This window comes from Sus scrofa, chromosome 17 (genome assembly GCF_000003025.6).
Source record: "Sus scrofa isolate TJ Tabasco breed Duroc chromosome 17, Sscrofa11.1, whole genome shotgun sequence".
Lineage (NCBI taxonomy): Eukaryota > Metazoa > Chordata > Mammalia > Artiodactyla > Suidae > Sus > Sus scrofa.
Window position 1 is genome coordinate 59,938,577 of NC_010459.5, and position 24,791 is coordinate 59,963,367.

General features: G+C 38.5%; 1 protein-coding gene across 8 annotated transcripts in view; it reads right to left on the reverse strand.

The window, feature by feature from the left end:
* Positions 1 to 23,738, reverse strand: part of SYCP2 (synaptonemal complex protein 2) — an 86,323-nt gene extending 62,585 nt beyond the window's left edge. The window contains exons 1-13 of one of the 8 annotated variants that reach the window (XM_021078151.1): positions 23,068 to 23,738; positions 17,923 to 17,967; positions 16,466 to 16,609; positions 15,288 to 15,416; positions 14,147 to 14,251; positions 13,885 to 13,909; positions 11,373 to 11,458; positions 10,627 to 10,712; positions 10,352 to 10,386; positions 8,314 to 8,456; positions 8,179 to 8,231; positions 6,716 to 6,761; positions 6,089 to 6,184 (exon numbers count right to left, since the gene is read on the reverse strand). In XM_021078151.1, the coding sequence (XP_020933810.1) occupies positions 6,089 to 6,184; positions 6,716 to 6,761; positions 8,179 to 8,231; positions 8,314 to 8,456; positions 10,352 to 10,386; positions 10,627 to 10,712; positions 11,373 to 11,458; positions 13,885 to 13,909; positions 14,147 to 14,251; positions 15,288 to 15,416; positions 16,466 to 16,609; positions 17,923 to 17,946 (972 nt within the window). In that variant the 5' untranslated portion in view covers positions 17,947 to 17,967; positions 23,068 to 23,738. Of the gene's footprint in view, positions 1 to 6,088; positions 6,185 to 6,715; positions 6,762 to 8,178; positions 8,232 to 8,313; positions 8,457 to 10,351; positions 11,459 to 13,884; positions 14,475 to 15,287; positions 15,417 to 16,465; positions 17,307 to 17,922; positions 22,487 to 23,067 lie in introns of those variants that run through there. The other 7 variants (XM_021078150.1, XM_021078152.1, XM_013985527.2 and 4 more) reach the window with 7 other exon arrangements.

Sequence of the window (24,791 nt, forward strand, 5' to 3'; positions counted from 1 at the left end):
GAAATAGGATGGAGGAAACCACAATTGGAAAGCAATCACTTAAATAAGCCATCATACAAATCTAAACATGAAGATGTTTAAAAAAAGAAAAAGACTTCAAAATCATAGAATGTGGGGAAGGAAAGTAAGAAAAAAAGACTTCAAAATCATAGAATATGGGGAAGGAAAGTAAGAAAATACATTCTTTTTTTTTTTTTTTAATAATGTGTTTAATCCTACATGACTATCAAGCTAAAGCAAGCAGATACAGGAAAAGATTAACATACTTAAAAAACAGGGCAACCACAAATCAAAACCAAACACTACATTCAAAAAAACTAAAAAGAAAAGTACTCAAGCATAAAATAAATGGAAACCATACAACCAAAAAAAGAATGGAAGAAAAGAGAAATATAGACTCAACTGGAAAACAAGGTTTAAAATGGCAACAAATACATATCAATAATTACCTTATATGTCAATGACTGAATGCTCCAATCAAAGGACATAGTGTGGCAGATTGGATAAAAAAGCAAAAACCTATAATCTGCTGTCTACAAGAGACTCTTCTTAGGGCAAACGACACATATAGACTGAAAGTGAGGGGGTGGGAAAAGATATTTCACGCCAATGGACAAGACAGGAAAGCAGGAGTTGCAATACCCATATCAGACAAAACAGACTTTCAAATGAGGGCCATAAAGAAAGACAAAGGAGGACACTATTTAATGGTAAAAGGATCCATTCAAGAAGAGAATATTACAATCATCAATACATATGCCCTTAATATAGTTGCACCCAGACACTTACAACAAATACTAACAGACATAAAAGGAGAAATTGATGGGAATACAATCATAGTAGGAGACTTTAACACCCCACTCACATCAATGGACAGATCCTCTCGACAGAAAATCAATAAGGCAAAAGAGATCCTAAATGACACAATAGAAAAATTAGACTTATTCGACATTTTCAGGACATTACATCCAAAAAAACCAGAATATACATTCTTCTCAAGTGCACATGGAACATTCTAAAGGATGGATCACATATTGGGGCACAAAGCTAACCTTAACAAATTTAAGAGTATAGAAATTATTTCAAGTATCTTCTCTGACCACAATGGCATGAAAGTAGAAATCAACCACAAGCAAAGAAATGAGACAAAATTAACTACATGGAGACTAAACAACATGCTACTAAAAAACCAATGGGTCAATGAGGAAATCAAGAAGGAAATTAAAAAATACCTTGAGTCAAATAGTAATGAAGACACAACCATTCAAAATCTATGGGATGCCACAAAAGCAGTGCTCAGAGGGAAATTCATAGCAATGAAGGGCTTCCTCAAAAAGAAGAAAAATCTCAACAACTTAACCTATCACCTAAATGAATTACAAAAAGAGGAACAAATGAAACCTAAAGTCAGCAGAAGGAAGGAAATCATAAAAATCAGAAAGGAAATCAATAAAATAGAGATTCAAAAAACAATAGAAAAAAAAATTAATGAAACCAAGAGCTGATTCTTTGAAAAGGTAAACAAAATTGACAAACCACTGGCCAGAATAACCAAGAAGAGGAGAGAAAAAAATCCATATAAATAAGAAATGAAAAAGGATAAATCACAACAGATACAGCATACACACAAAAAAAGGTAAGAGAATACTCTCAACAACTGTATGCCAACCAATTTGACAACCTGGAAGAAATGGACAACTTTGTAGAGGCATACAGCCCGCCAAAACTGAATCAAGAAGAAATCAATTGAATAGACTGATCCTTAGAAATGAAACAGGGGGAGTTCCCGTCGTGGCGCAGTGGTTAACGAATCCGACTAGGAACCATGAGGTTGCGGGTTCGGTCCCTGCCCTTGCTCAGTGGGTTAACAATTCGGCGTTGCCGTGAGCTGTGGTGTAGATTGCAGATGCGGCTCGGATCCCGCGTTGCTGTGGCTCTGGCGTAGGCCGGTGGCTACAGCTCTGATTCAACCCCTAGCCTGGGAACCTCCATATGCCGCGGGAGCGGCCCAAGAAATAGCAACAACAACAACAAAAGACAAAAGATTAAAAAAAAAAAAAAAGAAAGAGAAATAAAACAGAATATGTAATAAAAACATTCCCTATAAACAAAAGTCAGGACCAGATGGCTTCACAGGCGAATTCTGCCAAACATACAAAGAACTTATAACCCATCTTTCTTGAATTTTTCTGAAAGGTTGAAGGAGGAGGAGCACTCCCAAGGACTCTCTGAAGCCACCATCACCCTAATACCAAAACCAGACAAAGATACTCCCCAAAAAGAAGATGATATGCCAATATCTCTGATGAATATAGACTCAAAAATTCTCAACAAAATTTTAGCCAACTGAATCCAACAACATAGAAGAAAGATCACACACCACGACCAAGTGGGATTCAGCCCAGGTTCACAAGGACGGTTCAACGTACGCAAATCAATCAATGTCATACACCACATTAACAAAAGAAAAGTCAAAAACCACATGATCATCTCAGTAGATGCAGAAAAAGCATCCGACCAAGCCCAACATCCATTCATGATCAAAACTTTTACCAAAGTGGGTATAGAGGGCACATACCTTAATATAACAGAAGCTGTTTATGACAAACCCAGAGCAAATATACTACTCAATGGAGAAAAGCTGAAAGCCTACCCACGAAAATCTGGAACTAGACAAGGATGCCCACCTCACCACTTTTATTCAACATGTATTGAAAGTCCTAGCCACAGCAATCAACAAACAAAAGAAACAAAAGGTATCCAAATTGGAAGAGAAGAGGTAAAAGTGTCACTGTGTGCAGATGACATGATACTATACATAGGAAACCCTAAGGACGCCACACAAAAACTACTCAAACTGATCAACAAATTCAGCCAAGTAGCAGGATATAAGATTAACATTCAGAAATCAGTCACATTTCTGTATACTAACAATGAAATACCAGAGAAGGAAAACAAAAATATAATGCCTTTTAAAATTACACCCCCCAAAATTAAATACCTAGGAATAAACCTGACAGGAAGGTGAAAGACTTACATGCTGAGAACTATAAAAGAGGATGCAAAGAAATGGAAAGATATTCCATGCTCCTGAGTTGGAAAAATTAATATTGTAAAAATGGCCATACTACCCAAGGCAATCTACAGATTCAGTGCAATCCCTATCAAATTACCCATGACATTTTTCACAGAACTAGAACAAACAGTCCGAAAATTTATATGGAACCACAAAAGATCCAGAATTGCCACAGCAATCTCAAGAACAAAAACCAAGCAGGAGGCATCACTCTCCCAGACTTCAGGCAATATTACAAAGCCACAGTCATCAAGACAGTGTGGTACTGGTACCAAAACAGACATACAGACCAATGGAACAGAACAGAGAACCCAGAAATAAACCCAGACACCTATGGTCAATTAATCTTCGACAAAGGAGGCAAGAATATAAAATGGCTAAAAGACAGTCTTTTCAGCAAATGGTGCTGGGAGAACTGGACAGTCACATGTAAGTCAGTGAAACTGGAACACACCCTAACACCATGCACACACAAAAAAAAAACTAAACTCAAAATGGCTTAAAGACTTAAATGTAAGACGAGACACCATCAAACTCCCAGAAGAGAACATAAGCAAAACATCCTCTGATATCAACCTTAACAAATGTTTTCTCAGGTCAGTCTCCCAAAGCAACAGAAATAAAAGCGAAAACAAAAACCAATGGGGCCTAATCAAACTGACAAGCTTTTGCACAGCAAAGGAAACCATAAAAAAACAAAAAAAAACAAGACAACTTACAGAATGGGAGAAAATATAGTTTCAAAGGATGCAACTGACAAGGGCTTAATCTCTAAAATATACAAACAGTTTATACAACTCAACAGCAAAAAAGCCAACAATCCAATTGAAAAATGGGCAAAAGACCTGAACAGACATTTCTCTGAAGAGGATATACAGATGGCCAACGGGCACGTGAAAAAATGCTCAACATCACTGATTATTTGAGAAATGCAAATCAAAACTACATCGAGATACCACCTCACACTAGTCAGAATGGCCGTCATTAACAAGTCAACAAATAACACATGCTGGAGAGGGCGTGGAGAAAAGAGAACCCTCCTGCACGTTGGTGGGAATGTAAATTGGTACAACCACTATGGAGAACAGTATGGAGGTACCTCGGAAAGCTAAATATAGAACTACCACATGACCCAGCAATCCCACTCTTGGGCATATGTCTGGACAAAACTTCCCTTGAACAAGATACATATACCCCTATGTTCATTGCAGCGCTATTCACAACAGCCAAGACATGGAAACAACCTAAATGTCCATCGACAGACTAAGAAGATGTATATATACACAATGGATGACTACTCAGCCATAGAAAGAACAAAATAATGCCATTTGCAGCAATATGGATGGAACTAGATACTTTCATACTGAGTGAAGTAAGTCAGAAAAAGACAAACACCGTATGACTTCATTTGTATCTGGAATCTAATGTATGGCACAAATTAACCTTTCCACAGAAAAGAAAATCATGGACTTGGAGAACAGACTATGGTTGCCCATAGGGAGGGGGAGGGACTAGGAGGGACTGGGAATTTGGGCTTAATAGATGCAAACTCTTGCCTTTGGAATGGATAGGCAATGGGATCCTGCTGCATAGCAAGGGGAACTATGTCTGGTCACTTGTGATGGAGCATGATAATGTGAGAAAAAAAAACATATACATGTATTTGCGACTGGGTCACCTTGCTGTGCATTAGAAAACTGAAAGAACACTGAATGTCAGCTATAAAGGGAAAAATAAAAATCATCATGTATGAAAAAATAAAATTCACTTCTCAATACTACCATAATAATCAATCCTTCACTATTCTTAAATAGAAGATTCTACAAATGAGTAAGTCCATTTGTCATTATGTGTCAATGTTACATCTTTTTTTTTTTTTTTTAGGTTTGCACCTGGGGTGTATGGAAATCCCAGGCTAGGGAGCTGCAGGTGCTGGCCTTCATCACAGCCACTGTAACTCCATATCCAAGCCACATCTGCAACCTACACCACAGGTTGCAGCAACACTTCCTTAACCCACTGAGCAAGACCAGGGATTGAACACCCATGCTCATGGATACTGGTCGGGCTCTTAACCCACTGAGCCACAACTGGAACTCCTGTTGATGTTATTTTTAACTGAGTGCCTCTGTATTTGAATAACTATTAACTTTTCCAGATTCAATTCATTTTGTTCATGTGAATGTTAAATTTTATCATTAACATGTAATTTACTTCTGAAAAACTTATATTAAAAAACTAGCATTAGGAATTCCTGTTATGGCTCAGCAGTAATGAACCCAACTAGTACCTGTAAGGATGCAGGTTTGATCCCTGGCCTCACTCAGTGGGTTAAGGATCCGGCGTTGCCATGAGCTGTGGTATAGGTTGCAGATGTGGCTTGGAAATGGCATTCCTATGGCTGCGGTGTAGGCCAGCAGCTACAGCTCCAATTCGACCCCTAGCCTGGGAACTTCCATATGCTGCAGATGAGGCCCTAAAATGAAAAAAACAAACAAAAAACCTAGCATTAATTTTAGCATTTTTTCTGTTACAATAAAACATCAGAAATAATTTTCATTTCTAATTAGCTTGATAGGTTACCATGCTAATCAAAACTACTGGAGGTAACAGTGATAACTATTAAAACAGCAAGAAAATAAATATACAAAGAAATCCACATTCTTTTTTTTCTTTTTTCTTTTTAGGGCTGCACCTGTGAAACATGGAAGTTACCAGGCTAGAGGATGAAACAGCTGCAGCTGCCAGCCTTTGCCACAGCCACAGCAAATCTGAGCTGCATCTACAACCTACGCCATAGCTTGCGGCAATGCTGGATCCTTAACCCAGTGAAGGAGGCCAGGGAAAGAATTGACATCCTCATGAAGACTAGTTGGGTTCTTAACCTGCTGAGTCACAACAGGAGTTCCCAGAAATCCATATTCCTAAATTGAATGACAATACTGTGCATATGCGTGTGTGTGTGTGTGTAGACACACACATATAAAATGGTACAGAGGAAATAAAGCTTACATCATTGTCTCCAGCGATGTAGAAAGACAGAGTCTGGCTCCCAAGATTAAAATCTATCCAAAAGTCCTCAAGTTTTTCATCTGACGGTATTTGCAGCTAATAAAATAAACATATAAAACTAGTACACTACGCTTTCAAAAGTGACAAAAGAAAATTACGAGCATGTTATAGTTGAATTTCAGGAAAAAGAAAAGAACATAGCTAGAAGGTAAGGGGAGATAAAAAGCAGACATGTACAGCATTTAAATCAATTCAGAAACAAGGGAAAGAAATGCTGCTTAATACTTCACACAGGAGAAAGCTAGCTTCAAGAAATCACAACTGTTCCAAGTGCAAATAAAGTTTAAAGTATTTTCATGTTTGAATATCTTCATCAACAATAAACAATAATGGGCTTGATTAAGAAAAAAATAAAAAAATTTCAAGTAGAGCTTTTATATTTCATTTATCCTTGGCTACAAACATGCCATTTCATAAAATGTCACTTCAGATAAAGAATAATGCATTGGCTATATCTGTGATGTAATTATGATAACATTAATAATGCTCTTGTCAATTTGTGACCTGAAATCACTCGATCCCTGAATCAAAGTTCATCTATTAAAATTTATTAAATTGAAAACTTACCTCATATTTATCAAGAAACGCTGATAAACAAGGAAATGTAAAGACCCTGAAATAAAGAGCAGCTTGAGTTAAAGAAAAAATTAACAAGCCTTCACAGCATAATCTTGATGAGCCATACAAATCACACCTAGGATCAAAAGGAAATTGGGCAGTAGTGACAACTTAAAATAAATTGTATTTCCTTCTTCATCACTTTTTAAAGATTTTAATGGAAATTTCTTTCTGAGAGAAAACATATTACTTTGAGGATACTACTCGACCTACCACTTTGACTAAAGTTAAACTGTACCAAATTACTTTTCATGCTATTGACTATGTGCAGAGATTCCTAATTTAGTTTATACTAGTAATATAATGGAAGTTCCCAAAGGATTAGATGGGAGAAGGAGAATAGAAGTGCTAATAAAAATGGCTGAATTCACGGAATACTTTCTTGGTCAGATGCTGTTATAAGTACATAGCATGTAACCATCTCATTGAATCTTTACAACAAACATATAAAGGTAGATATTATTAGTATTCTTATCCTATAGCTAAGGAAACTGAGGCAAGGAAGCTTAAATAACTTGTCCAACATTAAAATAGTAAGAGGGGAACCTATTATCCAAATCTAACCAGAATGACTCTTGCACTTAACCTATCTTTTGTTTCCTTAGTAGGGAAAACAAATGTGAACTCATTCATCCAATGTGTCCTGAGCATCTATAAGGTGCCAGGCACTGCACTAAAAATACTCAGTTCTTCTGTCATTGAAAGAAGTAATAAAAATTTACATTACCTATCCTTCCATGACCATTCCTGAGGTTAAATAACCTCAGAAAGAACATCCTTAGAGTATGTTAATTATAAAAGATAATTTATATCTGCTATATAGTTTTACTCCAGTATGTGAACAAAGGAGGTAGCTCAAGTGATATTTATACCTAGATTTTTAAAAATTCCTTAAACATTAAATTTACAATTTAGTACATGCAGTTCTAAAATATAGTAAACCAATTTTAGACAAAGTTATTAACTGATATTGACTGAATAAAGTTTTCCTCTAAAAAGTGCAAAGAAAAAAAAAAGGAGTTCCCATCGTGGAGCAGCAGAAACTAATCTGCATCCGACTAGGAACCATGAGGTTGCAGGTTCAATCCCTGGCCTCGCTCAGTAGGTTAAGGATCTGGTGTTGCCATGAGGTGTGGTGTACGTCGCAGACATGGCTCAGATCTGGCGTTGCTGTAGCTGTGGCTGTGGTGTAGGCTGGCAGCTGTAGCTCCAATTCAACCCCCAGCATGGGAACCTCCATATGTTGCGAGTGCAGCCCAAAAAAGCAAAAATAAAAAAATTAAAAAAAAAAAAAAAAACACTAAAAAGTACAAAGTCAAATAAGACCAGTGGAGGATTATTTCAGCCTAGCGGTGTGTGCTCTCTCTTGAGCTCTGTTTAATCATTAAATGGTTGTATTTTGCATTGTTTACCTTCTCTTGTCTCCAAGTATGCCATTTACAAGGTTGAGAAACATCCTGCAATCCTAATTTTAAAAAAGAGAGAGTTTTTAAAAACACAGCAATTATAAAGAACTATTGTTAACTTGCTATTCTGATACTACTTACTGTTTCAAATTCAGAGTCTTTAATTCCTTTAAATGCATTAGCAACAAAATCCATTGAAAACCACTGACATGCTAGTTCTTGCCTCTGTTTTTCTGTGGTCATTCTGCATAAAGCTTCTACGATACCCACTTGTAAGTCATAATCTTTAAAAAAAATTGTTAATGTACTATTAAAATTATGAAAATTAAGACTTTACAGAGGTCACTATACTTTATAAAGTGTTAGAACAACCAAGAGAAATAAGGAACATGTTGTAATTTACTCATCTTTTGCCATTTTCTTCATATTGACTAGAAATATCTTATCATTATAGAAATGAATACAGACCAAATAACAAAAACAAATTTACTAACAGCAGACAGAACTAAAAAAAAAATTTTTAAGGAAATTTTAAAAAACGCCCAAATATGCAAAGATTGTGTCACTTTATTATTAAGAGTTGTGAACGCAGAATAATTCACACAAAAGTCTATAAATCACAGGTAATCTTTGTTTTCCTTACAGTTATTCTAAAGCACTTTAAACCAGTGGTTTATTCTATACGTAAATCACTACATCAAATTTTTTGTCTTTTCAGGGTTGCACCCATGGCATATGGAAGTTCTCATGCTAGGGTCGAATCAGAGCTGCAGCTACCAGCCTATGCCACAGCCACAACAATGTGGGATCCGAGCCTTGTCTGCGACCTACACCATAGCTCACCACATCACTGGATCCTTAACCCACTGAGCAAGACCAGGGATTGAACCCTCGTCCTCAGGGATACTAGTCAGGTTCATTACTGCTGATCCACGATGGGAACTCCTACATCAAAATTTTCTAATATGTAACTCTGAACTGGAGATTGGCTCATGCCATCTGCCTCTACATGGATTAAATCATGAGCTACTGCAGCTGCTGACATGCTGCACCCCCTGAGCGGAGCTCAAGGTGGAGACCAGTTATGAGGCACTCTGTGCTCTGGGAAAAGTGAAAGAATGGATCTTGAAACAGATATTTTTATAAGATTTTATGAGCCCAATACTTGCATCTCCTCATATCCAGAAAAACTCCAAAATCCTTCATGACAACTGATGTCTGTGTCTAGTAATAACCTTAGGACCAGCGACAAAATTCTATAAGATGTGTGCATGGTTTTATGCACTTCCCCCTTCACCTTCATCATATATATACTGATATTCCCCCTTTCGTCTTTGGGGCAGTATCTCAGAGCTGTCTGAAATACTGCTGCCAGGGCTATTCTTTCTAAAAACAGAAAGATGTCACAGTCATCTGTGAATGTAGCCACTCGCAAGGGTGAGCTAGTGAGCCCTGAGGGAATTCAGGAAAGAAACAAAGAATACTGACCCCAATTGCTGAAGTGCCATATCAAAGGGTGATTCCACTAAGCCCAGACCTTTGCTTCTTCCCCCTGAATTCCTTAACTTGAGATAATCTGGTTCTGTAAATCTTTTGTTTCTACTACTCGCTTGTTGCTGAAAAAGCTCCTATAAATCCTAGCTACCCCCTCACCTCCTCAGAGCAGTTTTTTCAGGGCTACCTGAGATGCTGTCTCCCTGACTTAAATCCTAATTTTGCCCCAAGTAAAGCTTAACTCTCAGCTTTCAGGTTGTGCATTTTTTTAAATTGACATAACTTAGGAAAGACAATTTGAGTTCTTTAAAGAAAAACATAGCTTTACAATTCAAATATATGAGTCCCAAGAATATCAAACCTTCTAATTTCATATAATACAGTTAAGACATTTCTGGGCAAAGGGAATTCAAATCTATTAGGAAACTGAGTTATGATTCATATATCTACCATTAGGCACAAATTATATTTGACAACTCCTACTATAACACTTATTATTTTTAGTCCCTCAGATATTTATCCTTTAATTACTTATTAGAGCAATTAAAACTTGCTTGATTGTACATGGACAGCTTATACGTACCCTATTTTCACATTACAATGTTAACATTATTTTGATTGAGATACTATATTCTAATAATAAATTTGAAATAATTTCAAATATGAACATTTTGAAAAAACATACCTCCAGCATCTAAAATCCTTTCTCCCATACTACTCCTGTGAATCAAAACAACAGATTATATACTAGGACTACTATCAATTAAATATAAAGCTCATATGTTGACTAGTATCAATACGACTTTGGCAGAAAACATATTCATAAATTATATTAGAAATCTACAATAGTTTATTATTTTTAATTATTAATGGATGTCATGGTTGCCTTATTTGCCTTATAAAACATTATTATATTCTTGACCTGAACCACTAATTTACCCATAAAGCACAAATTATTACATGAGAATCAACATTTCTTGGTTAAAGAGTATTTTCCTGGCATCTTGAGGCATCTTGTCAAGCATAGCATTCATTTTCTTTAGAGTCTAGAAAAGAAAAAAAGTTAATCCGTTAACTTTATATATTCAATGAAACATTAAGTACTTAGAGATATATTCTAGGTACATAAACTTAGAAGCCTATTTTTTTTTAATCACAGTTAATCACAGCATGTTATACAAGGAATAAAGGGTGGAGGAAAGTATGTATGTATAAAATAGTGAATACAAGAAAATATAAAACACAGAATATCAAAAACAAAATATACCATGATTCCTGTACCTAAAGCAGTTATACTCTTAGCAGCATGACATGTGTTTATTACTACTCTATTATAGGAGTTAAGGAAGCAAATGATAGTACCCCATTGATATCTGTTCTTGTGGTCACACACATGTACATACACATAGACACTAATACAAGTTATTTTTAGCATTTAAATACTTAAGAACTCCAAATATGTAGACAGTATAGTTTATATTTTCATATGAGCTATAGGTATACACAAACTCACATGATTATAAATTTCCAACACACACATATAATATACTCATGTCAGGCAATGAATTGTTAGGACAATCAAAACAGACCATATTAAAATTAATTTAATGCCAAGATAACATAATTATTCAATTTGATAAATTGCTACCAAACTTTCTTCATTTTCTCTTTAGGTTTTAAAAGAAAATCTAAAAAAATGACTTTACCTCCTGCTGAACACAAATATTCACTCTTGAGTCAATAACCAGGGCACAAATTCGGGGTATGAAACTTTCCACTACTTGCCTTTTACCTGAATAAAAGTGTTAAGTTATTGGCAAATGTGTACTTTAAACTCTTTTAAATGACAATCTTTTCTCATATGAGTTAATGGAAAGGACATACTAGTTCAGTTCAGAAGAAGGCCCACTGACTGGCCTGGCACCAGGACACATGAAATTCAGTTCTGGTTCTGCCACTAACTAGCTATGTAACTGAAAAATCACCATTCAACAGATGTGACTAATCTTAACTCTGGCAAAGGAATAACCCCAGATCCAGCTGCTTCTTTTAGGCACATAAAGCAGTATTACTTTTTTGGATAAACAGATATAGTTCAAAACTTCTATTTTGAGGTTTTCACAAAAACTGGCCTCGGTAATTTACAGTCATACTTTCAAAACTCCATAATGGCCATTAACACCCTTTATCTTATAAAGATCTAAATATCCTCACCTATGTCTAAATGTGACCCTGTCCTCTCAAAAGACAAGGTTTTATTAACATTAACTATATTCAGAGAAATCTGCCACATGCTAATTTCATGATGCAAATTTTTAAAATAATTTTAAATAATGGCAATACTGCAACAGAAAATGTACAGTTTTATAAGGTAACTAACTACATTAAAAGAAAAAAAATCACTGAATTACGTGAAAAGATAAAATGATTTACTTAAAAAAAGTTGAATCACTTCATAATCATGGGTGCTTTAGGACTGTTTTCTCCCCTAAAAACTTAAGAATTGAGACTAGATTGTTAGGTAATTGCAAAGAAACCTATGAAAAGGTAGCATTAACTACTACTGAAATAAATAGCAATTGATCTTTTAAAATGTTTTGGCTTTGAAGGCAGCAAATAGCTGTTTCTTTATTTATAAGCAATTCACCAGGCTCAATTACCAATCATAGATAATTCTTCCTCAACCAACACAGAGATAAAATAACTTGAACCAACTGTCTGGCACTAGGCAATGCCAAGCACAAGTGAAATTATGAGTTATAACATGTTCTGTATTCTCCTTGTACTACTGAGAATTTTGTTTCATGAGACCAAGGACAAACTATGGCCCACAGACCAAATCTGACCCACTGCCCCTTTTCCTATGGCTGTATTCATCAGCAGGTATTCTGTGGAAATACCTATCATGATTTAGTGAGCCAGTAGTCTCAGGTGAAGTTCATTCATTCTGATAAAATGAGCCACCATCAACCACCACTGAAAGGCTCTGGTAATTAGCTTGGGCTGCAGAGTTGGTAAGGTTTCTTAATGAATTCAACCTCAAACTCCAAGGCAAAATAGTATTTACATGAGAAACTTATACTTCAGTAAAGTTACTTCAATGAAACTATGGTCATCTGAATCACAAGTAATGTGCAGCTGCTTTATACATTTTCCAGGCTATCAAAAGCTAAGACAGGAAGTGACATCTCCATTCCCAACACAAATTTATAGGGGATATATTTTTTCCAAGCTCCAACCACAGACCCAGCAGCATTTTTAGATGCTGATGTAAGTGCAAAGGAAATTTCCTTATTTCAAAGTTCATTTAACTGTGCAACTGAAGAGCTTCCACCTAACCTTCAACTGAAAGTGATTAAAAGTCCTTAAAAGTCATTAAAAGTCCTTAAAAGTCATCTCATGGCAATGACACTCTAAATGGCAAATATTAAGAACAAAAGTTTGAAATATTTCCATAAATGACTTCCAAGTGATGAATATGCTCAATTAAAAATCATGTTCATGAACTGATACCAGTATTCGGCATTATCTGCATAAAAAGACATTTTTCTAATGCAATAAATACAAAACCTCATTACAGATAAGCATGAACAAATAAACATTTGCAATTAATTTTTTTAACAGCAAACACTAACTCTGAACCTTAACTAAGAATTAATGAACCCGACTAGCATCCATGAGGATGCAGGTTCAATCCCTGGCCTGCTCAGTGGGTTAAGGATCTGGCATTACTGTAAGCTGTGGTGTAGGTCACAGACTCAGCTCGGATTCTGCGTTGCTGTGGTTCTGGCATAGGCTGGCGGTACAGCTCTGATTCGACCTCTAGCCTGGGAACCTCCATGTGCTGCCAGTGCAGCCCTAAAAGACAAAATAAATAAATAAATAAAAATTAAAAAAGAGAGACTGAGATTCTTATTAATAGACCTGTATCACAAAAACACTGTACTAGATTATTGCTATATTTTGAGTTGCATTAATAAAACATTTGTGGACATTTGTTTTCTTTCCAGTTTAATAAGTACTTACATAATACCCTCATTTTCTTTCTTGGCCCACAAAGTCTAAAATATTTACCACCTGACCCTTTACAGAAAAGATCTGTTGATCCATGAATTAGGTAATGAACTCCTAATACGACAATACAATGAGAATTGCAAAATTATACCAAAACTCTAACAGCAAATTATTGTTCCAACAGAAATAGAATGTTCATGATACCTTCATCATCAATGTCATGTATGACCTGAAAAGAAAGTGAATAATATTTAATTGAAAACTTACTCTCTTATACTTAAATCATTACAAATAGTATTAAAGTAACATGTAACTTTTGAACTTAACCATGTGATTACTTAATTAATCAGGATAAAATCACTAGCCAATCTGTTAGTGATTTTTTTAGGCTCAGGGCATCGAGAACACAAATTGTTTTTAAATAAACACATGCTTTGTAACATTGGTGAATCAACGTGACTGTTACCATCAAAAGATCAAAAAAGTCTTCTATCATATTTATAACAGCTTCATCTTTTGAACTTCCTTGACTCAGAATAATCTCCTTGGATTTTTCAAACCAGGCAACCATGTAAAAAAAAGAAATGTATACATTAGTTACTTTGAATTCAGTTTTACAATTTTAAGAATGTATTCACACAAACAGTAAACCTAATAGAGAAATATCGAAATAAAATTCCAGCATTGCATCAAAGTAAATTTATGCTCTTAAACATCTTCACGGTTTTTGCTTTTTGATAATTCACTATATGTCCCCCCCCCCTTTTTTTTTTTGGTCTTTTTGCCTCTTCTAGGGCCGCTTCCCATGGCATATGGAGGTTCCCAGGCTAGGGGTCTAATCGGAGCTGTAGCCGCTGGCCTACACCACAGCCACAGCAACCCGGGATCCGAGCCGCGTCTGCAACCTACACCACAGCTCACGGCAATGCTGGATCGTTAACCCACTGAGCAAGGGCAGGGATCGAACCCGCAACCTCATGGTTCCTAGTCGGATTCGTTTACCACTGAGCCACGACGGGAACTCCTATATGTTTCCATTTTAAAGATGCAAATGGATGAAGTTAATTCATTTCCAAAGTAGATGATCTTTGTCCCCCATTCAAATTCTCAGTTCATGTACAATCACGTAACAGATAAAATAAATTATCATAATTAGATTATTTTGGCATACTATTGAAATTGGTTATTATTTTACATTATTAATTAACTCAGATATGAGTTCACATTGTCTTAGGCATTGTTCTCTGTGCTGGGTATACGACAATGAACAAAACGGATAAAAATCAAACCCTACATTTTAGCATGGGAAACAGATAATAAACAATATAAAAAGAAAAACAGATAGTGATTAAGATGAGCTAAAGAGAAAATTAAGCAAAGGTTTTCGGGAATCTTGTGACCTTAAATTCACATGATTAGCAAGGAGCCTATATACAGTTTCTCTACATTTTTATTTTTCTAACATATACCATAGGTTATGAAAATATTTTATCTCAAGATTTTATAGTTTCCAAATTTATTTTTTAACAGTTTGAACCATTTATTACAAAGCAGACCTTTAATCATATTTCCCTCACATGAATGTGTGTTACACGTTCTATACTTATCTTTTGGACTAGACCTTGTTTTATCATAGTTAGAAGTCCAGCTTGCCCCAATATACTGATATTTTTGCCACATCTTCCAAATGAAACCAAAATGGTTGAAACAGTCTGGATATCCTTTTTATTAAGCTCCTAAAATGAAAATTGTACATTTCAACATCTGTAAATACAAAATAGAATGGAACTGGCATTGTGCTAGGAACTTTATAATCCTCACAAATCCTAAGTGTTGGTCATTATCATAATCATAACTCCACACTGCAAACGACAAAAGTGTGGTTTAAATAAAACAACCTGCAGGAGGTCCCTGCATTGTGGCTCAGCAGGCTTAGAACCTTGACAGTCTCTGTGAGGATGTGGGTTCTCTCTCTGGCCTTGCTAGTGCGTTAAGGATCCGGCAGCATAGCCGTGGCTATGGTGTAGGCCTGCGCCTGCAGCTGAAGCTCTGATTCAGTCCCTGGCCGGGGAACTTCTATATGCTGCAGGTGCAGCCATAAAAAGGGGGCGGGGGGGGGGGAAGCAACTTGCCTGTGACTACTTAGCCAGTGAAATGACAAAGTTGGTACAAAAATGCAGACTTGTATAAATTCAAGAAATTTTATAGACTATGATACAACGAATCAGTCACCTTCAATTCTAAAAAACTATGTATCTAAGGGATACAAGAAAATTTTTACTTTTAGATTCATAACAAATGTTAGATTCTGGCGGAGACTGTCAATAATCACTTTTGCTCACATATGAAAAACTTTATACATGATAAATCAGGTCCAAGGTTCTGAACAATTTTTGTTTGTTTCATGTCTGCAAGCACTAGGTGCTGTCCATATAACATGAAGAACAGGCTGATAGGTTTTTAAAAAACAGATCAAGTTGTTTGAACTTTAAACAGGTAAGCTAGTTTTCCCCAGTTTAGGTAACAGTTAATAATGGTAACATTGAGTAAAGACAGCTTTTTGTATATTTTATTCAGAAAACAACAATCCAACATGTTATTTGGGACTCCTCAAAAAAAAAAAAAAAAAAAAAAAAAACCAAGTGGTGAAAAAAGCATTTATTTACACAATTACATGAGCTTGCCAAAGCCTTTTAATTCACTTCTTCCAATGGACTATCTCTTCCTAGAAGGTAGAGTTCTACCTAATAATTGCAACCATCGTTCAACAGAAATGAATAATTACCCTGCACATAAGGTCATCCAACTTGTGGAAAAACTGTTTGCTGCATTTAATTTTCACATCTTCACAAATATCGATTTGTAAAAGTGTTTTCAAAGGTTTGAAATCATTTTTTCTTAAAGCATCATCAATGCACTTTTCTAAATGCTGTAGAAATATAGATAATGGCACATTATATTGAATCAAAACCAAAATTACTTACCTTATGCTATCTAATAATTTAAAAATTATTTTTGCATTTGAAAATTCTTAAAAGGGAGTATAAAATACCAATTCATTTATTTAAAAAAAACCTATTCACTTTTAAATTTGGAATAACAGAATTAGAGACTAAGTTCCTTTAATAATAACAAGATCTCTATAGGAAAAAGGTATATTTTACCAATTTTCCACTTCCTATCTTTTACCAAAAAATCATCATGTTAAACTCAACAAAAAACCTGTTAATGAAGGAAATAAAAATCAACTTTATAGTAACTAATAATACCATGGATAAAACCCTAACATATCTAACTATTAACTTCTTCATGAGGTTTAAATAGTTAAAAAAAAAATAAACACAAGTAAAAGCACTTTTAAAGAAACTATACCAACCACTACGACATATACGTATTAAAGTCTATAAGCTTTACAAAATCTGCCATTCCTGCTATTAATATACACCACCATTAATACGGAATTTTCATACAATAATCTGATCACCAGACTTGATGGTGAACTGCACACATAAATAGCTATATTAAAACCTACTCTTGGAATTCCTGTCATGGCACAGTGGTTAATGGATCCGACTAGAAACCACGAGGTTGTGGGTCTGAGCCCTGGCCTCGCTCAGTGGGTTAAGGATCCGGCGTTGCCGTGAGCTGTGGTGTTAAGTCGCAGACGCGGGCCCGGATCCTGCGTTGGTGTGGCTCTGGTAGAGGCCAGTGGCTACAGCTCCGATTAGACCCCTAGCCTGGGCATCTCCATATGCCGAGGGAAGAGGCCCTAGAAAAGACAAAAAGACCAAAATAAATAAATAAATAAAACCTACTCTTGACCTTGACTTGTAAATGCAAGTATCTACAATTTTAAACCTTGACTTGTAAATGCAAGTATCTATAATTTTAAACCTTGATATAAAATTATCCAGGCATAAGTCATAGATAAATCAGTGTATAATTCATTTCAATGTAAAAGGAATATAAAAATAATCTTTAAAATATATATAAAAAGGTATATATACTTTATACTTTATATTCTTTATATATATTCTTTATATACTTTATATTCTAATAAAGCTTTTGAAAACAAATGTATTAAAAAATGAAAGGATAACATTTTAACTTATGTGACACCTAACTATTTCAGAAAAACAAGAAAGCTTTATCCTTCCTAAAACTATAACACTTAATACTTGTAAATAAACAAAAACTGAAGTTATGAATTAAAATTCTTCGTTTTGGTCTAGGACTACATACCTGGAGATCTGGCCTTATTGGCATTTTGAATGAATTTTAAAACAGCTGGACAAAACAAACACATATAAAAGAAAACATATTCTTTATGTATCTTACAATCTATTTTATATTACAGCTTAAAAATCTTAACACACATAAATAAGCATTGCTCCTTGATATCAATGGTAATAAATGTTGCTTCTTCAAGTTCTTCACTGCTTATGAAACTACCCATTTGAATCTGTCCTAAGAAGTTTCTGGAGGAAAGCCTGAAGATCATTTATTCAAGCCTTAGCATTTTATAGATTGCTGTGTATCTATGACTATAGGACTGTGTATGTTTAAGGCAAAAGGCACTAGTCATAGTCTGCTTTCTTGCAGACATGCCAGTAGAGAAATTTAAGTGCCAATGAGGACATGTACATGAGGCATACAAAAGGGATGAGCAAAAAAACCCAAAAAACAAACCAAAAACTCCTGCATTTCCAAAGATTACCTCTAGCAGGAAAAAAAAAAAAAAATCTGATCCCCAGAGAAACATTTGCTCCACACACATATGGAGCCAAATTAAAAGATTTTTTATGGCACTACTCTGAGTGGGAAAATGCAAAAGCACCTAGATGGGAGTCTGGAATGGGAAGGAGGTCAAAGAATGAATAAATAAAATGTAGTATATGCTAATAATTTTTGTGAACACAACAGTTAAATAAAATGACACAGAATTTTAGGTATTTGCAGCCAAACAGTTTTGAGTGACCTAAAATGTGGTGCCAAATGATAAACACAGTGTAATGCCACTTATGTAAACAAAAGAAACTTTGTATTATTTATCATATCTCTAGGTGTCTGTAAGTGTACACACATTTGTGTGTGTGTGTGTGTGTGGAGACACTCACCTACACCACTCAGGACAGTTGGAGTGTTTGTCAGCTTATTGGGGAGGAAGAGTAGAGGGGTGCACAGAATCATAATCAGCTATTTGTCAAAGGAGAATTTCAGGTTTTTTTGGTAATTTATACTTATTTAACTTTTTTAAAAAAGTACAGTAAATTCTTGCTAAAATGCTGGTAGACTGGGTCCAAAACCCGAGGTCAGCAAAATGTGGGTTTGGGTTACTCTGAGGGAAATGAAATGACCAAGGCCTGCCTTTGCAATTAAGCACCTATCTGCTCCATCCAAACCTATCCAGGGCCTAGCTGTGGTTTTGCCCCATTTGGTTGTGCTTGTCTGTTCTAGCTTAAATACTAAACCGGTGATCCTAAGTCTGTGGCTAGCTTGGAATTCCAGTAAACCAGCAATGAGTCCAAGATCTTGAAATAGTTGGTTACTATTTTGTCATTTTGCCTGGAAAATACTGGAAATGCAGAGACCCACTGCTTGCCTCCGCAATTCCCAAGAAGGGGTGTGCCTATTTTCTACTTGGCTTCACTCTCTCTCGTTCTCCTCAGGCCATCACAAAAGATGGAAATTTTGCCTGTATTATCTCAATTATGGAGGTAAGAAATAAGTATTGGAGGTCAGCAACCTACAGGGGGATTAACGAGGAACCCTAAGAGGAGCAATGCAGGCTAGAGAACCCACCACTGCCACTTATCACAGGCCTTAGAGCTTCAGGAGGCAACATTCCTTGGAATAGAAAGATGAAGTTGAGGACATCACAGAATAGCACAAAGGAATGAAATGTACAGAAGAAAAAAGTGAGATATGAAGAAGAGATGCACACATTTCAATATCTAGTCAATAAGCACTCCAGAAAAAAATTTAAAATAAAAAAGAACAGTGAGACGGCAACAGTTTAGTAACAGCTCAGTACTTTCCCAAAATAAACACAAATTGAAAGAGTCCATGGAATTCCTACATAAATAAGAAAAATTACATTTAGACACATTATGAGGGCATTTCTGATTAAGAATAAAAGAGAAAATACGCCCCACTCTCACTCAAGCCCGGCGACATATGGAAGTACCGGGACCAGGGAGCAAATGTGAGCCACAGCTGTGACCTAGGCCACAGCTGCAGCAACACCAGATCCTTTAACTCACTGCTCCTGGTGAAGGATGGAATCCTTGCCACAGCAGAGACAACACCAGATCCCCAATCGGCTGTGGGCTGTGACAAAGCAGAAACTCTCAAGAACAAACGAGAAAAATCCTGTCTCCAAAACAAAAACAAAACACAAATGCATCCAAAGAAATAAACATAATAGATACTCTGTTCTTACAATGCAATAAATTTAGAAATCAGCTGCAAAGATAGATTCAAACTTCCTACGTGCTGGGAACTAAAACACATACACTTGAATAGTCCAGAGGATATAAAAAGCAAGTCCTATAACCATGGACACATTCACTCTCATAATTCACACCTTTCAAGGCCCAGAGAAGAAGCACGTCTCTTGCCTACACCTTTCAAAGAAGAGGACTGCAATTCATTACACTATAACTGTTTATTGCGTATGTTAGAAATCTTCCATAAGAATACATTTAAGGGACTGGGTGGGGAGGGTGAAACAATGCAAAGATTGTAGATTGTGCTGATACTGGTATTTTGGTCTCTGCTTCAGAATAGAGATAAAAATTTGAGGAATGTAAGTGCTCAGGTAAGAGAAAAGACATTAGTTAACTGTCAAATCCTTTCTCTGACAGAGCAAAACTATAGTTGATTAATGCATAATGAAAAACTGCTTCCTCATAGTGCCAAACATCCATTTTCTTGCTTCTCTTTGTATTCCAATTTGTGGCTCTCTAAGTACTAGCAACTCAGTGCACAGTTTTTGCAACAATTGCACATGGTGACTGAGAAACATTCTGCTGTTCAAAGCAATTCCTATTATTCTTTAATTTGTATATGTAAATCTAGATAACCAGGTGAACACCATAAGAACTATTTACAATTAGATGGCAAGCAAAGACTAGAATAGTGACTATGTATTCTTATAAAAACGTTTAAGAAGATTTATTCAAAAATAAATTTCAGTGTTCGGACTTTGCTAAAATGAAGTTTATGAAAATATGTACTAATTTATGAATTACATAGGTCATTATTACTTATCCAAAATTTCACCAGTCCGTCATCAGAGATCCATAATAAATGAATTCAGTTATCTTTGATATTTTGCCAATACTCAGTCATAAGAATATTAGCTTCACACATTTTCTATTTTGCTGTAATTAAGGTGCTTGTGTGAAACTGAAGACTAGAACATTTTATTTCACAAATTGAAAACTTGATTAAAAAGTGTAAGTACCTAAAATATTTTTAGGGGCCTCTGCTGAACCTTCCTAGGGTCAGCAACTGTTGGGGCAGGCCTGCCTATGACATTATGCTGTCCTGTGTCACAGCAAAAACAATTTAAATTTTAAATGTAATTTACAAAGTACTCTGAGACTTGGAATACAGCACAGAAGAATTACTTGCGGCCAAGAGGCACATAAAGCTAATGAGATAGTTTAATTCCTGGTCTACTTTTGCACAAGAAGTCAGTCAAAGAAAGGTAAAACTAATTAGTATCTACACAGGCAGATTTTTTTTTGTAAGTAAGCAAACTAAACTGAACAATCCAGTGACTCATCCCTCCCTTCTCGGTTTTAACAGGGCCAAAATTTCAGTACTATCCATTAAACAACTGAGGCGGAAGGCTGTCTAGACAGAAACATTAGCATACACTTATCTTTGCATCATCATGAGTAGACAATTTAAAATAACTTTATGTATCTTAAGGTTTTGCAAAATAAGACTTTTCAGTTTTTTATTTCCCGGTAAAAATAGTCTTGTCCCTTAAAAGATTGTTGCTGTCTAATGACTTCCCTATTTTTTCCTTTCCATATCAAACTTGTTAAACTCACGCACATGTCTGTAGTTACTGATTCAAACTACACTGAGTCCTAGACACAAGCCTTCATTACGACTGCAATGACTTAACTTTCCCTCTGGACTGTTGTCAGCCTGCTCTAGTTTTGCTAATGAACAATAGAGAGCAGCTGCCGGCTTCACCATCCTTCCACCCACATTCCTGCCTTTTAAGGACTTTTACTGGCCAAAACCAAAGGAAAAAGGCGGGGGGAAGGAAAAAAAAAAGAAACAGAAACAAAACACCTAGAGTGTGACAGAAAAATTTCTTACAGACCATGAGAAGCACCCTACTTCTGGATCGGAGGCAATTCTCGGAGAAAAGGGCTAGGGGCAGATTTTAATGCTAATTAAACTAAGGAGGAGAAAAAAAAAATCAACAAAAGTCTTTATTAGGTTGTATGTCCCAGAACAAGATGCAGCAGAACGACCCGAAGAAACACAGCATAGAAAAATACCTTTTGGGGGGGGGGGCCTCCGCGTGCGTGTGTGCGTGTTGGGGGCACTGCGCCCCAATCTACTTACAGGCAAAACGGACTTCGTGAAAAGATGAATGTGCATATGCAAGCGGATAAAAGGAGCAAGGTTTCAAAAACGCCCCACACCCTGGCAGACACCCTGGCAGACAGGGAAGGCGTCCGCCTCGAACGCGCACCGGCAGCGCTCGCCAGCCCGAGCCCGCTCCTCCGCGGCAGCAGGCATCTACCGCTCAGGTGAAGCCGGAGACCGGCCGCCGCGAGGTGAGGCCCAAACGCCGCCTTCTCCCATCACCCCCAAAGCGCGAACACGAGCCGTCTCACACCACCCCTGCGCCGGCCTCGCCCGCGAACCCCGGCACACAGACCCGCTTCTTTCTTCTCCCCCCGGGGCCGTGACTCGGGACACTCGGGAGAGACCCCAGGTCACACGGGCCGGGGGCGGGTGCTCCGCGCTCCCCCCGAGGCCCCCACCGCGGCGCGGCCCCGAGTTTACCGAGCGAGGCCCCGGGGGCGGGGGAGGGCCGGAGACCCAGCCCGCGCCTCCGCCCGCCTCGCCGCCAAGATTCTGGTTCCGGTCAGTCCTCGCGTCCTCGGTCATCCCCGCCCGAGGACACCGGCCGCCCGAGCGTCCAGTGGGACACCCCCCCCCCGGCCCCTGCCCCGCCCGCCGCACGCCCAGCCGTTGTCCGACCCCCTCAGCCCCGAAGGCGCCGCCCGGCCGTTTCTCCAACGGCTGTGCCTCAACGGTCGGGAGGTCGCTCGCTCTGCCGCCCTCCGAGGCCCGGCTGACACCGCTGCTCCCCGCCACCCCCCGCCCCGCCCGGACGCCTGGCACAACCTGCCGGCCGAAGGAAGGCTCCGCGGGGAGCCCCGGCACCCGCCGCTGCCGCCGCTGCCACCCGGCGTCAGGTCTCCGCGGCTCCGCGATCTCTGAGGCACCTCAAGCGGCCGCGGGAAGGCGGGAAGCACGCGTCCAATCGGCGTCGCGTGCGGCCGGCGCTGCGTCTAATCAGCGCCGCCGGCCCGGCAGCGCCCCGCCCCTCGCACCCGCGCCGGCGTCGGGGTCGCCCGAGGCGGAGCCAGGGGTGCTGAGATGGGCGCGGCTCGGGGCCTCAGGTACGTGGGCGGCCGCGCCCAGGACTGACACTGACCCTGACCCCTGACCCCTGACCCCACTCGGCAGGCGCCCTGCCGCGAAGCCCTCCCCGCTCCGACGCGCCACGAAAGGCGGCGCCAGGGCCCCTCCCCTGCCGCGCCTCCCTTCACGCGGTGCGGACGTGACTGAGGAGCCGTCTTGCCCTGAGGACGTAAACCGGAAGGGCCGGCAGGCGCCGGCGGGCCCGAGGAGACCCCCAGGCAGGACCGCTCGGGAGGGCAGGACGGGGCCGCGTAGATACGGGGAACCCGCCGAACCTGCGAGCACAGGAATGGTCAGACTCCCCTGAGCGAGGCCCCCGCTGCGGGCCAGCAGAGGGCAGCAGAGCCACGCCGGGCCGCTCCCCGCTGACCGCAGGCCGGACCGAGGCTCCGGCCCGGCCCCGCCCCAAGGTGGCCCCGCCCCTCTGCCGGCCCCGCCTGGCCACGCCCGCTCGCCCCCAACACACCTATCCAGCCTTGCTCTGCTAGGCCCTTGCTTGCCAGGGTCTCCCAGAAGCAGGTGCCGGGACGGCTGCTGCTCTCATTCGCTTGGCCCCCAGCGTCCTGGTGGACAGAGGGCTGAGGTCGTCTAGGCTTGACAGTGAGCAGAATCATCAAGTGTATTCCCAGGCTTTTTAGACTGTTTTGATTTAAAGTATCAGTTTAAAGGATAAAAGCAATGGATGTTTCTTGTGTAAAATATGCAAGCAATTCAGAAATTACAGCAGACAAATACGTCGAAAATTAAAAGTAGTGTTTTCTTATCTTGCCACTTTTTAGCAGAGAGAAGACAAACGTTAGAGCCCTTTTTAGTGTTTTACATGCTCAGAAAGCCCAAGGATTTTTTAGTAAACATCACTAAACTACCACAGGGGAGGAAACATCATTTTAATTTTATTTGAATTGTTTTGAAATAGGTTTTTAGGTTGTGATGTTAGATGGAAAACCTTATCAATTATCATCCAAATGGGCTTTCAGTTAAATTTGACAGGCTCTGACTGGGAGCATCCCATCACATAATAGAGAGAGGCTGGGCTTCGTGTAGCTCACTCTGCTACTTAGCAGCTGTGGAACTTTAGGCGAATTACTTAAACCTCTCTGTGCTTCATTCTTTTCAGCTAAGAAAATGGGAATTTTATCTACCAGGCAGTGCAATTTTCAGAATTAAATGAAATCGCATACATACAGCACCTAGCATTGTAGGCAAGCAGAAAAGAGAGGACACAGTGAGTGGTAATTTCCTTTCCCTGGGTTCAAGGCTTTGCAATTGAGTGAGGGTCACAGTCCTGGGAGAGGCAGATGCACACAAATTATTCCATACATGGGATTCAATAAGTACCAAGTACAATAACTATCCCATCCCCTAAGTGCCCCTAAAGCGTTCCTCATATGTAATACTGATCTGGCATAAAAGAGGGTATTTCA